Source organism: Micromesistius poutassou (assembly GCF_964030765.1).
Source record: "Micromesistius poutassou genome assembly, chromosome: 4".
NCBI classification, from domain to species: Eukaryota; Metazoa; Chordata; class Actinopteri; order Gadiformes; family Gadidae; genus Micromesistius; species Micromesistius poutassou.
Window position 1 is genome coordinate 5,237,214 of NC_140274.1, and position 16,040 is coordinate 5,253,253.

At 44.6% G+C, this 16,040-nt stretch overlaps 2 protein-coding genes across 2 annotated transcripts in view; one reads left to right on the forward strand and one right to left on the reverse strand.

Annotated features, from left to right (window-relative positions):
- Window positions 1-6,910, forward strand: part of LOC311342438 (schwannomin-interacting protein 1-like) — an 11,094-nt gene extending 4,184 nt beyond the window's left edge. Inside the window, 5 exon segments of the mRNA XM_084467268.1 lie at window positions 1,000-1,117; window positions 1,527-1,724; window positions 4,392-4,515; window positions 6,602-6,695; window positions 6,810-6,910. Coding sequence (XP_084323394.1) covers window positions 1,000-1,117; window positions 1,527-1,724; window positions 4,392-4,515; window positions 6,602-6,695; window positions 6,810-6,861 — 586 coding nt within the window. The 3' untranslated portion in view covers window positions 6,862-6,910.
- Window positions 6,911-11,977: 5,067 nt separating this feature from the next.
- Window positions 11,978-15,923, reverse strand: LOC311342439 (cyclin-dependent kinase-like 3; the record flags this gene model as incomplete). Its single annotated transcript, XM_084467269.1, has 8 exons — window positions 11,978-11,983; window positions 13,839-13,914; window positions 14,124-14,200; window positions 14,434-14,579; window positions 14,818-14,930; window positions 15,046-15,224; window positions 15,478-15,672; window positions 15,765-15,923. 8 exons carry the CDS (start codon window positions 15,921-15,923, stop codon window positions 11,978-11,980), a joined length of 951 nt encoding a protein of 316 aa, XP_084323395.1.
- Window positions 15,924-16,040: the final 117 nt, after the last annotated feature.

Here is a 16,040-nt window from a genome sequence, read left to right on the forward strand (position 1 = left end):
TTCTGTCGAATGACAGCAGGCGGTTTCTTGCTGTCACACAGTGAAACAAACATGTCCTGCTTATCAAGTTATTTATCCCGACCGTCTCACACCATTTAACCACACAGGCCTAGAAGCATTACACAGGATACTAATGTCTCATGGTCACATGACAACCTCCTCAGAATTCTCACACTTTTTTTGGATGATATTGCAAAGCACTACTTTCACCGTGGTTTAACAAGCAATGAAACTGAAACATCATTGAGGAATCCCTTAATATTAGGCCCTGCACTAAGTCTTCTACACACTAGAGAGGGAACATAACGATAATGGTGTATGGAGGCGAAGTGAGACGGATGCAGCATCGCTGGCCCCTTCCATCTCAATGTGATGAATATCACATAGGAAAATAAATAAATTCAAATAAACTCTACTCTAGCCCTTGCACCACCACCACCTCCACCTCCTATATCACCTCCACCTCATATATAGCCCTATCTGAATAAGGCTCTTAATAAGGCTTGATACACAGAGGCCTATGTGTTTCAAAAAGGTGTGACGTCAGGTGCTTTGAGGGAAATGTTCTGCATAACACCTGTTGGTGACAATTCATATTTGAAAGCTTGAAAGGGGGCAGTGGGCGAAACCAAAAGACTGGGTTTCAGGGTTTTTTCCCTCAAACGTTTTGAGTAATTAGTTACAGGTTATAGGGTCACAATATCGAGACTGAAACGTCAGAAGTCAGAGTTGTAGAGTAGCAATAATGAGCAAATTAGAGGAATACAGAGAAAATAACTCACAATTAAGCGTTTTTTGTATGTTGTTATGTGGCAAGAATCAACTTACATATATTTGCTAAAAAGTGTAAATCACGTCTTCTTCCTTAATACCTTGAAAAGATACTTGGAGCTGTTTGGTGTGCCGTCATGTGTGTGTCATGTTTGTGTCATGTGTGTGTCATGTATGTGTCATGTATGTGTCATGTTTGTGTCATGTGTGTGTTCTGGTGTGTTGCAGGCTGCAGAGTGGGATGAACCTCCAGATCTGTTTTGTCAACGACAGCGGGAGCGACAAGGACAGTGATGCAGATGACAGCAAGACAGAGACCAGCCTGGACACGCCTCTGTCCCCCATGGTAAAGCCCCCCCCCCCCCCCCAGCCCCCCCCTCTCTCTCTCTCTCTCTCTCTCTCTCGCTCTCTCTCTATTCAATTCAATACAGTTAAGTTTACTTTATTTGCATGAGTGATGAAACACTTCTTCATTTGACAAACATAAGCCTCTCTCTCTCTCTCTCTCTCTCTCTCTCTCTCTCTCTCTCTCTCTCTCTCTCTCTCTCTCGCACTCTCTCCCCCCCTTCTCTCTCTCTCTTTCTCTCTCTCCATCTCTATCTCTCACTCTCTCGCTCTCTCCCCCCCTTCTCTCTCACTCTCACTCTCTCTCTCTCTCTCTCTCTATCTCTATCTCTCACTCTCTCTCTCTCTCTATCTCTATCTCTCTCTCTCTCTCTTCCTCTCTCTCTCTCTCTCTTTCTCTCTCTCTCTAGTCCAAGCAGAGCTCTTCCTACTCGGACCGTGACACCACCGAGGAGGACTCGGAGTCCCTGGACGACATGGACTTTGTGGGTCGGCAGAAGAAGCTGCAGGCGGAGGCCAAGCTGGCCCTGGCCATGGCTAAGCCCATGGCCAGGATGCAGGTGGAGGTGGAGAAGCAGAACCGCAAGAAGTCTCCCGTGGCCGACCTGGTCAGTAGACCCAGAGTGCTCGCTGACCAGCCAAGTAGCAAACTAGCAAACTAGCGCACTAGCGTACTAGCACACTAGCGTACTAGCGCACTAGCGCACTACCGTACTAGCGAACAAGCGCACTAGCGTATTAGCGCACTAGCGCACTAGCGTACTAGCGAACTAGCGTACTAGCAAACTAGCGCACTACCGTACTAGCGAACAAGCGCACTAGCGTATTAGCGCACTAGCGCACTAGCGTACTAGCGAACTAGCGTACTAGCAAACTAGCGCACTAGCACACTAGCGTACTAGCGCACTAGCGTACTAGCGAACAAGCGTACTAGCAAACTAGCGCACTAGCGAACAAGCGTACTAGCACTAGCGCACTAGCGTACTAGCGAACTAGCGTACTAGCAAACTAGCGCACTACCGTACTAGCGAACAAGCGCACTAGCGTATTAGCGCACTAGCGCACTAGCGTACTAGCAAACTAGCGCACTAGCGCACTAGCGTACTAGCGCACTAGCGCACTAGCGTACTAGCGCACTGGCGTACTAGCGAACAAGCGTACTAGCAAACTAGCGCACTAGCGAACAAGCGTACTAGCACTAGCGCACTAGCGTACTAGCGAACTAGCACACTAGCGCACTAGCGAACAAGCGTACTAGCTGCTAGTAACAAAGTAGCAAACTTACAAACTAGTGAACCATGCACTCAAACTCAGAGTCCTTCCCTTCTTCAGACGGCTAGAGCGAATGTTTATCTCAAAAACCTGGATGGCAAGATCTGCTAAGGTTTGACCTACTAATGTATCAGGGGGTCCCTGACCAGGGGGTCCCTGACTGGTCTGGAGTGGCTGAGACTGCTCACCCCATCGGCCGGAACCAGGACAGAAGACCACGTTGATTCATATTTTATCTTTTTACATGCGTTCCAGTGCACCTTCACCACAGCTTACACACACACACACAACACACACACACACACACACACATAAACACAACCCATATGCGCCCACATAGGCTAGTGGGGGGGCCTTTACTTATTCAGGGCCTGTCTATAATTCATGGCAGAGAGCACTGAGCAGTGAGCTGGGCGTTTGAGATGCAGCGGTGTTCAGCAGCCGGAAGACATCGGCATCACACCGGGTCCAGAGCAAGGCTGCATTAAGGAGCCCTAACCCCAACCCTGACTGTAGCTGTCCAACACAGACTGCCCTGCAACACGGCCTCGTGGTTAAGCTGCACTGCTTTGAAAGCAGAGGAGACTCGGCGGCACAGAGTGGGGATTTCAACCGGCAACACTGATTCCCCCATCCCCTCAGTATGGGGACTTTGGCTTCAGTCATACTCATGAGCCAGTATGACCCTCTTTAGTGTAGAAAGCGAGGCGTACATGTATGGTGTGTGTGTGTGTGTGTGTGTGGGTGGGTGTTCGAAAGAGAAGGCAACTGAGAGAGAGAGAAGATGAGAGAGAATACTCACGAGTCAACTCCTCTTCCTCATTCTGCTCTCTCCCTCAGTGTGTACTGTGGCCGAAGCTGGCAGGCAGGCACACTGCATTCATATGCCAGTGTGGCCATATTTAGATAATAAATCATGGCAATCTAGAGAACTGAGAGAGAGAGAGAGATAATACTAATAGTATTCTTCCTCATTCTGTAGAAGAGTCACTGTAGGCAGTCACTGGGAAACACTCATCAAATGTCACTCTCTCTCTCTCTCTCTCTGAACTATGCCCCAACACTTGATGCACGGTGTGTCATCATAGTCATATACTGAGAGCCTCTGATGATCTGAAAGTGAAAGAGAGAGTGAATCGCCAGGACGGAAGTGCACCACTACACACACACACACACACAGAGCGAGAGAGAATGTCCGCTTTCTGTTTCACTGTTTGAGGTTGAGAGAGGAAAGCGCATGGGCAGGGGACGAGGGGTGATGCTGACATTGCACAATTTCATGACAATTTCTGAATCAAATTAACTTTTTTTGAACAAATGCGCAGAACTAAATGTAATCCATAAATGTGTTTGCGTGATCTGTGTGAACTCATGTTTTTCATTGAATGCCTTATCATTGTATGTTATTTGAAACAAAGTTAACACTCATACTGCAACTCCCGTTTCATTCTGTCAACGCTAATACTGCCCCCTGCTGTTGACATTGTAGCATTGCTGCGAATGGGCCTCTAGCGGCCATCTTTGTTCAATCTTGGTTCTAAACGCCAGCAGGGTGATACCGCCTTCAGTTCCATCACCCTGCTAGGGTTGAGAACCAGGATGGCCACCAAGTGAGGCAGACATGTATGATGTATGTAGTTGGTGTGTGTGTGTGTGTGTGTGTGTTCTTGTGTTCACGTGTGTGTGTGTGTGTGTGTGTGTGTGTGTGTGTGTGCGTGCGTGCGTGCGTGCGTGCGTTGCAGAGTGACGACAACTGAGCGAGAGAGAGAGGAGGGGACAGAATGAGAGAGAGAGACAGAGACAGAGAGAGGGGGGAGAGAGCGGGAGAGAGAGGGAGAGAAATCGAGGGAGAGAAGACGAGAGACCATACTGAGAGTAAAGTGTTCTCCCTCATTCTTGGGTGGATGCAGGTAGTCACTGGCAGCAAAGGCGGGTCCTGTGGGGACCCACTCTGACCCCCGCGAACTAAGCCCTCGTTCACTTCCCGCGTGTTGTCCCCGCAGCTTCCTCACATGCCGCACATCAGCGAGTGTCTGATGAAGAGGAGCCTGAAGCCCACCGACCTGAGGGACATGACCCTGGGCCAGCTGCAGGTCATCGTCAACGACCTGCACTCCCAGATAGAGAGTATGTACCACACACACACACACACACACACACACAACATAATAGGGGTGCACGATAATTATCGGGCCGATAACATAAATGATTACGTCATTCCGATAAGTCCGATATCATGACGAATAGCCCCGATAACATAGCCTATATCATTTCAGTGCCCCGCTCCCACTAACGCTAAATTAAAGGTCTTATCGTAACCCTTAAAGTACACATCATACAATCACTCACAATACATGAGTTCATAACTGATATAGGATATAGAAAATGCTTTTTATTATTATTATGTTACACCTTTCCTGCTGTCGGCTCCCAGACCGTAGTCGAGGAGCACAGCGTAGATGTTCTCTCGGGGGTACCACCCTTCACTTTGACCGGCAGTGGGTCTGCTTATAGGTCGGAATGAAGCGGCCGCCGATGAATGACAGGCTGGGTATTTTATTCTTAGTGTAGCAGGCCCGTGGTTGTGGGATTTCCACGCCATTCCACTCCTCCCTGGCGTCTGCCACATTAGTTTCACTAACGTTACAATACACGTTTGCACAGACACAACCAGACTCGTTCGTTACTTCACTAAACTGACACGAGCTACCGCTCGCTCTCCTCGCTCGTCCACTCACTCACACACACACTGCCATTCCCGCGCACACACATACGCTACTCTCATAACACTTATTTTTGCAACGGTTAGCTGAACATTATAGGGTCCCGGCCTTCCACCCTGTTTTCTCAGTTAAACACAGATATCAACTACATTTGTCTTTCTTATTCGTCGTTTCTTCTATTTGTCTGTAACTCATGCTCCAATCTTTCATCGATTGATGCGGATGTTGTGGATGCAACGGAATATATGATGCATCGCTGCAGCAACATTTAAGATGATCGCGATGAGTTCTGCCCATTCTGCCTCCGTTGCTGTCTGCGGTCAGACCAAAACACACCTGAGTGACAGGGGCCGTACTGTGAACCTCGACTCTACGTCATATCCCGCCCCTTGCAAGCCAGCCCCCCTAAACCCCCCGTTGATTCTACTGATGTCTGCGCGACAATGTCATGATCTTAGGTCATGATCATATATATGGATATGTGTGTGTTATCGGTTATCGTTTCGGTATCGGCCTTTAGGAGCTGAAAGTTATCGTACATCCCTACAACATAATGACTCTATCTACACACACACACACACACACACACAAACACACACATATACAACATAATGCTTCTATCTACAGTACACACACACACACACGTACATACACATACACAACATAATGACTATCTACACATACACACACACACACAAACACACACATATACAACATAATGCTTCTATCTACAGAACACACACACACACACATACACATACACAACATAATGACTATCTACACACACACACACACAAACACACACATATACAACATAATGCTTCTATCTACAGTGTACACACACACACACACATACATACACATACATAATGACTCTATCTACACACACACACACACACACACAAACACACACATATACAACATAATGCTCTACAGTACACACACACACACACACATACGTACACATACACAACATAATGACTATCTACACATACACACACACACACACAAACACACACATATACAACATAATGCTTCTATCTACAGGACACACGCACACACACACAGACACACACACATAGCCAACATAATGACTATCTCCACACACACCAATGTTATTAATGTTGTCCTGTTTTGTTTTCTTTCATTTCTTTGTTTACTGGTCTCATGGTCCAGCCATGCGTGTCTAAATAAAAAAAAAAGTAGAATACACAACCAAAGCCATGTCGATGTTTCCCGACTGAAACACTGAGATTAACATCAGAAATAATTCAAACCCTCCTAAGTGTGTTTCTCTTCATCCAGGCGGCTGCTCAGCTCCCCTCCATTCTTTATTGGAAACTCGGTTGTGCGGCACTTTTCTGTGCAGAGTGCTTTGTCATCGCTCCAACACGGGCTGCTGGTTGGAGCGCAGTGTGTGTGTGTGTGTTGACCTGTGCGTCTCTCTCTCTCTCTCTCTCTCTCTCTCTCTCTCTCTCTCTCCCGGTCAGGTCTGAATGAAGAGCTGGTGCAGCTGCTGCTGATTCGAGACGAGCTGCACATGGAGCAGGACGCCATGCTGGTGGACATCGAGGACCTGACCAGGTGAGGCCAGAGCTTTACCGAGCACGACGTACGCCACACCACAGGTCTGGGGGTTTAACTCAACTTCACCTCATCGGAGGTCTAACGTTCATCTTGTGTTCCGCTGTGTTGCAGGCATGCCGAGAGCCAACAGAAACACATGGCGGAGAAGACGCCTTCCAAATAAAAAAGACCCCCCCCGCCCCCTGCGCGCGCTCTCGGACCGCGCCCCCCCCCCCCCCCCCCCCCCCCCCCCCCCGGGCCAGACACAGGCCCCTGCCTCGACCCTTGTACAAACCACACATGTACCGCACCGTCATCTCTCCCTGTCCGTCCATCACAACCTATTCCTCCACGTCCGATGGTTACAGCTCCTGCTGCCCTCTCCCTCCCTCCCTCCCTCCCTCCCTTCCTCCCCCCTCCCTCCATCTCCCCCATGTCTGCCGTTCCCTTCACCCCACTGAATGTGGCCGCACAGCACAGAGGAACGCCCACCCCCCCCCGTCATCTGCTTCTGTGGTTTATCCCACCGCTTAGGGCAAAGGAGCACTTCCTGCTTCCTGGGAGAAGGAGGGAGATGGATTGTGTGTTGTCATGGATACCATGCCAAGCTTTCTGTGCAGTGAACGGCCTTGCTTTGCTAAGTTTCTTTTTAACTTTCTACATTCGCCACTAAATTATAACTGTCGATTGCAAAAAAAAAAATGTGGGGAAAAAAATAAAACGAATAGTAAAAACATTTAGTAGAAAGTTATGAGAGAAAAAAAATAAACATTGTATAAAAACTATGAAAAACTAATGTCTTCAGACCATTATAAGTTGGACGGTAATTTTAAAGTATTTCAAAGTCAACCTCTTTTTATTCTGCACAAATGGTAGTTTTCAACTGAAAAAAAAATATTTGAAGGTGCTAAAAGAGTGGTAAGAAAAACATGCTTGAGTCGTAGCTTTTGGTAATATGTTCACTCTAATTGCTCTTCAACATTTTGTGAATGTTGATTTTCTGACACAAGTCATTTTAAATGAATAAGCGTGTTAATATCATTTTCATTATATTGTATTCAGAATCTTTATTTGAGGAAAGAAATGTTTATGTACAGTTATGTAAAATAAAGAATAAAACTTTGTTTCATATACGGCGTGCTCTGTTGTGAAATATGTAGTCTGTGTGTTTGACGACACTGACCATGCGGCTGTTTGTTGACGATCACGACCACCAGACGTAAGCGTGTGTGAGAGGAACTGTGAAACTCTGTCCTCATTCTTCACTCTGACTCACTGCTGCCTCTCTCACTGTATTGGCCGCAATGTTATTATCGTTTCTCTCTTCCTTTTTCTGCCTGTAACTCTCTACTTCTATAGATGCTTTTTTCATATAAAAAAAACCTCAATATTCAAATAGCTTCCAGTGGAAACTCCTGACCAACTGCATCTCAGTGTTGACTTGAAAAGTGAGATGACAGGCTGGGATCCTTTGGGGACAGCCCTGTGATGGTATGGAGTATCATCATCATGAATGGTCTTTGCGTACTCAAAACATTTCAGATGAATTTACTAGTGAATTCAATGGGGGGGGGGGGCCTGTTCGTAATTAATTTATAGATTTTGAAAATTGGAATGTAATAATTATCAACCTTATCAACTTGGTGCCATACGCGTAGTGCGTGTGAGCGCCGGCACAGAGTGTTAGAGTTACAATTCATGAATACACATGAATCCACACCTTGTCGCCTCTTCTCCCTGTGATGGGATGCATTGCACCCTTTTATTTATTTCCATAGGCTTACAAATAAAATGCAAAATTCATTGAACGTACACAAAAACACTTTCATTTAAACAGTGAGCTATATTTGATGACCTGGGCGAGTGGTCCACCACAGGTATTGGGTGGTTGGGTTTATTTTCAGTGTGCACTAGTTCCAAGGGTCCGCCCACATTCGTTAGCGAAACAATGAGAGACGGCCTGCTCTACGTTAAGACCAGTGATTGGTCGACAATATGGAGAGGTCCCGCCTACTGTACGTTCCAGCCCTTGGATCTCTCTACCGTTTTCTCATCGCCCCCGATGTACACATGAGGAAATAACACTTCATGACGCGGCCAAAGGAGGGCCAACAACTGGAAATCCCTGTCAGACTCTATAAAAACTATAAAATGGCCCATCATGATACCAACTTACTTAATATACAGCGATCTCTTCTTCTCTTCTTTATTCAACGTGATGGCCAAATTAACTTCGTGTAAGACAACCAAAGGATAATTTACCTACCACTATACAGACTACTACTTCTACTGCTGCTTATTGATAGGCCTACTTATTAATATTCTTTATTTTAATTTACTTTATTTAGAAAACCAAACCGTCCACGGTTTGGTTTTGCTCTTGCAACTTAAGTGGTTGTAAAAGCTTCTATACATTGGCGTGTCCGTTTTGTGCAGTCACTGTGAATGATTAGTCTTAAGAATTGTTTTAATGTTTAATGATGTGTCATTGTATTGTTTGTTTTTGTTTATTTACCATCCATCTCCCCCACCCATCAGACTTCGTCAGCTGGGTGCTGCTGACCGCGTGTTGGCGCTTGTCCACTGGCGCGCCGGTGCAGTCCAGCAGAAGGCCCGCGAACACCGAGCGATTCGCCCGCTGCACGTCCCTCTCGTTGGACCTCCAGCACATCAAGACGCTCCTGGACGATGTGAGTACCATGGGCACCACGGAGAGACCAGTCCTATCGATGGTAAACGTTTTGGAATAGTTGACTCAATGTCGTTGCTCGCTCCCCGCAGAAGGATGTGTTCAGCCATGTCAGGTGCTCTGAGCGACAGGTGGAGGTGACCACCAGGACGGACACGGCGTCCGTTTGCGCGCCCTTTCTGGCACAGGTAGATTCAAACTCTAAAACCTTTGGATTCAGTTTATCATTCAGCACTTAGATTCATTACAGGTGATTACTTTAAAACCCATCACTGCACTGTTTATGAAAAGGTTGGTTGGCCTTCTCTTTTTATGAGACGTGAGAAACACTGGTTTTTATTTAGATTTAAAGCTTTCATTGGGAAACAGCCACCTTACATGTGGACCATGCTGGACTGGGACACAGAGACCTATTGTACCCGGTCCAGTGAGCTGCTCCTCCTAAAGGTTCCCAGAGCTCACTCCAGTCTAGGAATGACAGCCTTTTCCATCAGTGCTCCTAACTCATGGAATGCTCTGCAGAGCAACTTAAAAATGACTGCTCTTCCTACTTTTGATTTATTTAAATCTATGATTTCTGAATTGTACACATCCCACTGTAACTGTTTTAGCTGATCTCATTCTCATTTAGTATTTCATCCTATTTTATTCTTGCTGTTTTTGTATTGTATATACTTTATAGATATATTTTTATTGTAATTTTTATGATGTTATCCTTGTTATTGTGTTTGGTGTATGCTCGTCGCCAGTGTCTCTCGAGGGAAAATAAAGGTTATTGATACCACTTAACATTTATATTCCCAGCTCATATACTTAAGGCTGAAGTCAGGTTGGAAAAAGAGTTACATTTACATTTACATTTAGGGCATTTAGAAGATGTTTTTTTCCAAACAATATATCGCTGTCAGTACAGTACAGTAATGATGTTAGATAGAACCAAGTGCCAAGCACTCACAATTGTTAGGTAAACGCATTTGTCATATACAACAAAGATAGGTATTTAAGATGCTACACAATGCTAATTACTATTATTTATTTAAGTGCCAGGACATACAACATTGTACGTTAAATTTTTTAAATTTTTTATTTTTTTTCCTTGCAGAATTCAAGTTGCCTCACATCAACGAATATACCTACTTCTTTCAACGAGGTAAAACAAAACATCAAAAAAATACTATTTACTATTTTTTCACTCGTTCGGTCATGTGGAAGGAGTCTTCTCTGGGGTCATCTGACTGGGGTCGTCTCATGGGTTCTGTCTTCGCAGAGTAAATGTCTGGGCAACATTGTGACAGACCTGGCCCACTACGCCAAGGTTCTGCAGTCCTACCTCAACATAAGCCACCGGAAGAACCCTGCCAAGGAGGCCATGCTCACACAGACGATCAGGATGATCGAGGAGTTGCGGAAGGTGGGTCTTCATGGTTCTAAGGTAGCACGAAAGCATGAGAGAGAGAGAGAGAGAGAGAGAGAGAGAGAGATAGAGAGAGACATGGAGGGAAAGCGTGGAAGAGTGAACGATTGAGACTTGATGTGGAGAATGTCTCAGGAAAAAATATTTTGACCTTTCTGATCTGATTTTATGGATTTTTACAGAACTGCTCCCTGGACCACATTCCCATGGACGCACTCCCAGAGGTATCCTCTAAATTCCTTATTTTTATAGTGATTACTGAGTCACTTGTTGCTCATAGAGGACCAATACATTGAAAAAACCTATTCCAGTGGGTTCCCATGACAGAACGTCCCTTTATGACCCCCTGCTACTTTGTTTGCTTCTTCTTCTTCTTCTCCTTCTTCTTCTTCTACGTCTTCATCTTCTTCTTCTACTTCATCTTCTTCTTTTTCTTCCAGGAATACTTCCCTCGGATGTGGGTAAAGGAGTCGTTCGACAACAGGAGGAGACTGTGTGAGGTGACACGAGGCTTCTATATCCGGGCCATCACCATCAACCGGGCTTTAGGCTACATTTCCTCAGGTGACCACAGGAGACAAGTCACCGATTCCAGCATCACGAGAAGGAAAACCAACTGATGTGGTGATTACAGCATCGCCACAACCCGGGTTAATGATAGGGTTTTTTGTTTTTTTTCTAACCAAGTAAAGATCAGTACAGGGCAAAAGACCTACGTATATATTACATTCAACATTTTAATTGTAGACACATAGCTGTGTACTCATGTGTTTCATCATTTTGGAAGTATTTATTTATTTATTTGATGTTTAATCGTATTTATTTATCTGTATTCCATGTTTTTTAATAAATGATTTGTTGATATTTATTGTGTGGTATAAAGAACACATTCTTATTAATTTATACCAATGTGCCAAAGACAAGAGAGGTCCAGATAGTGTAGTGTTTAATGTATTTATTTAAGAGCCAAAGATTCAGTTCTGGGTTCGATCCCATGTGTTTGTACAGTACTTGTATATAGGCAGATATAACCATTCATAAAAACAGGGCTGGTTTTAAGTTTTTGGGTTCACGTCCAAGTCAAGTCAAGCCTTTCGCCGCAAATCCGAGTCAAGTCTCAATTCTTAATAGTAAAGGTGGACACTGATTATGATATGCACCATTGCACCGTCATCTGATGTGGCTTAGTGTTCTCGATCATCTCTGCAGGCAAAGCAACAAGCTCGGGAATCCATGTGACACAACTCAGATTAAAAGTTTATTCAATGGAAGATCATGTGAGGAGTGTGTACAGTTGTCTTCATAGCTAACCGTTGGCAGAATAGAAAAGTAGCCACACTGTTAAAATAAGTATAAAACAGATGACAATTAACAGTGGCATCCTAATTAGTCACACTGTGTGTAACTAGTGACACATTAGTGACATGTGACACATATGCACAGTGTCTGATTCAGAAGTAGAGAATGTTCAAACAAGGACATTGATAATTTACTAGCCTAACCCTAACCCTATGTTTGATGGCGCAACTATAAATAAATAAAGAAAGAAATAAATAACATAAATAAAAGCGGAAACTGATACATTTGCAACCACGCAACTTAAGAAACTTTACCACATTGTCGATGGAAGGGCTTCAAACTAGGAAATTAAATTCACCACGAGTCCGTATTCACGTGCTTGCCAATGGTCCAATCGCATCGCCGAACTCAGGCAAGGCTTCCCACAATCCCTGGTCGGACCAGCGGCATGTGAACAAAATTCAAGATTGTATATCGTATACACAGCAATTATGGAAGCAATCCCTGGCAATGAAATTCTTGTGTCTCAGGCTCCTTCAACAGTGCAATAAAAGAAAAGTATAAGAAACACAAGTAAGAGAGCTGAGACCTAATAAACAAAATAAAAATAAATAGATAAATACAGTACTGACATGAGTAATTAGAATAAAGTAAAACATAATAACTAATGTATAAATAGATAGATAGATGCAGCATAAAAAACTGGTGTCAGAATATAAGTAGTAGCAGTCTTATCGTCTGTAGGATGAAACTGTCCCTGGTGGTGCGAGACCGAATGCTGCGGAACAAGGAGGCAACGCAGCGACCGCAGCGTCTCTCGACACACACAGGCGCAGCCCGGCCCGAGGATTGAGAAGCGAGAACCTGAGAGAAGGTGGCATCCAGAAGCAGGAAACACCGGCGAACTAGCCAGCTGCATGGAGGATCAAGAAGATTGGAAGAGTTGTCCGAGGACGGCCTAGAGAGAGGAGCTTCCTGCTTGATGTCTCTGTGAATTATCTGGTGGAGCAAAGAAAGCACATGTTTTTTTTGGCAGCTATAGACGACATCTATACAATCCTCATGTCATTACAAACAAATAGGTACAAATAATTGCCACAAGAATCCAAAGTGAAATAGATGATAGGCCTATATGATACAAAATAATGGATTTATAATAATAAATAACCAGCCTGGCACTCACCTCTCAATGTAGACCTCCACAAGCCCAGAGACTTTGCCGATGGTTCTCCAGAGTGCTTCCGTTATGTCCTTCCAAAGTTCCCCTAAATGTACACCTATGAAATATGAATCAAGGTCACTTGGAAGTTGAATCTCTCGACTGTCAATCACTGAAGATATGAATTATGTCAAATGCAACACAACATGGACACTCACAAGTAGGGAGACAGCAGTACTTTTCCTCAGCAACGTTCTCCAGCGCGGGAATGCCATTTTGTTCCAGGAATTTTTCCCATGTTGTTATTGGCTGGAAAGGGTAGGAAAGCGGAACAACGTGTTTACAATCAAAGACTTGAGAGCTTTTAGATACACTTCTATATACTCCTCCTTAAAGCCACCTATTGATTATGTATGCTAGCGAGCTAGTCTGTGTTTTGGGGGAGTGGCTTTGGAGGGAGGCCTGAAGTGAGTTGTCCGATTTTTTTCGGTTGGATACTTTCATAATCGTAATCTTCCTCAAGATGGTTTCTCCAAATTGCCTACCCTATAGCTTTAACAGGTGTTTAACTTTCTAGAGTTCTGCACGCTTCAGACTTACTGGGAACGACTCTTGCTCCACCATGAGGGGGTCCAACTGATCCTGGTCGACCATCTCCTCCAGCTCCTTGGGAAACCTGTAGCGGTGATAACAGAAACAACATGTATTCAACACCTGGTCAAAACCCAGGAAGACAAAGGGAACTCTAACCTGTATTATAGAACTACTATTACAACAATTATAATAAACACACACATGTTGCCCTTATTTTGTGGGCCCTTTTTTGACCTCTTAAGTCTTGCTGCTCTCTATATGCAGCATGCACCCATATCAAAGGTCATTCACCTCTCGTGGAAATGATCTTGGGTGTAGTAGGGGTGTCTGAGCAGCTCAGAGCAGCTCCCCCTGTCCACCGGGTCCATCTGCAGACACGCCTGAAACCGATTTAGAAAAGGACGTTTTTGTGTGAATTGTTGTCTGTTGAATGTTAAGTAAAAAATGTATGGCTTCACATGTCTGGCTAATGGGCCATTAAGTGAAGTCTCATTCTGCTTTTATTTGATGGTGGTAGTGTATATATAAGACAAATTGCATAATGGCTGAAATATTGTCTGACACGGTCTCTGAAGGCTGCAGCTAGGAGCACCATGCCTACCTCCACTAGCTGAGCCAGCAGGGGGTGGGAGAGGCCGTACTTCTCCATCAGGTCGGTGGGGGGAAGCACCACAGGCAGGGCGTCCAACTCTCGGTCGTATTTCACATTATTTAAATATTGCTGCTTCTGGATGGCAGTCAGAGGTCCTGGCAGGGTGATAACAAAGAGGCATTAGAATCCGTCCTGAATTGATGTTAATGTTTATTATAGTATAAATAACATGTAATGATGCTTGATATCCATGCATCTTTTAGTATTCATAAGGAATGAAGAAATATGTCCTGTTGTTGCTCTCACTAAAATAGGCTTTGTCTTAGGTTACATTTCACCCCCTATGACTTCTTGGTGAATTGTTCAAAGAATAAACTGATGAGGAGTACTGACCCACTTTGGTTACAATCATCTTGATGATCCTTTCCGGAGAACGGCCTTCCAGGAAGTAGTTTGCCGTGGCCATGAACACCAAGGTGCACCCAAAGGCCCACACATCGACAGGCCTAGAAGTCGAAGAAGAAGCAGACCAAACGTAATGTAGTAAGAGTTGTAGCGTTGCTATGCTGAAACAGACGTGTGCCATGGTGTCCGTCTATGCCTCCAGTTGAAGATACCCACTTGTTGTACTCAGGGTCCATCACCAGCATCTCTGGTGCGCTCAAACACGTCGTGCCCGCAGCCCGTGAGTGCGGTACGGCAGCATGGTCGGACGCGCGGGCGGAGCCAAAGTCGGCCAACTTGATGACTCCCGAGCGAGAGACCAGCAGGTTATCAGGCTTGATGTCTAGGTGCATTATCTGGTGGAGCAAATATCACATATATATACCACATATACCACATATATATCATATATATATATGTGGACGACAAGCTTTAGACCACTTTTATAAAGGAGGCCAGCTGTGGAGTTTGAACGACTGAAGTAGAAATTAAACAAATAGCCACAGCCTCATAAATAATGGCATCATTATTATAAAAATTATAATTATCGTTATTATTATCCACAAAATAAAATATATTTATTGGATAATGTTATATATATATATTCACATTGTGGCTGTGGATGAAGTCCACTGCTCTGAGGATCTGGAAACTGTATTTTTTGATCTTCAGACTCTCCAGACGGTGATCGCTCCTCTTCAGCTCTTCCAAAACGCTGTATTCCATAAGCTCAAAGACGGCATGCATGTGCCCCTTGTGGAGGAACGCTGTCAGCAGTCGGACGACATTGACGTGCTTCAACACCTGACGACCACAGAAAGAATCATCTTTTAGTTGACTTGTTAATGCGCTGTAGTTGGAGAACACTACCACTAGGTGGAGCTAAAGGTCCTTACCGACAGCAGCGCGAGTTCCTGCTGAAAGATGAGGTGCGTCTCATCCGCGTAAAAAAACGTTTTCATGGCGAAGAAGTTCCCTGAATGAAGGCTTCTACATCTTTGTACTTCTCCAAATGCACCATTGCCAAGACGCTCCAAAACTTTGTAGTTTTCCATATCCGATATTCAAGAAGTTCCTAGTAATCTGGACAGACAAGAGGAGTTTGACATTGTAGCCTATTTATTTTATTTGTATATATATATATGTATATATAAATAAAATAAAAAATTAAA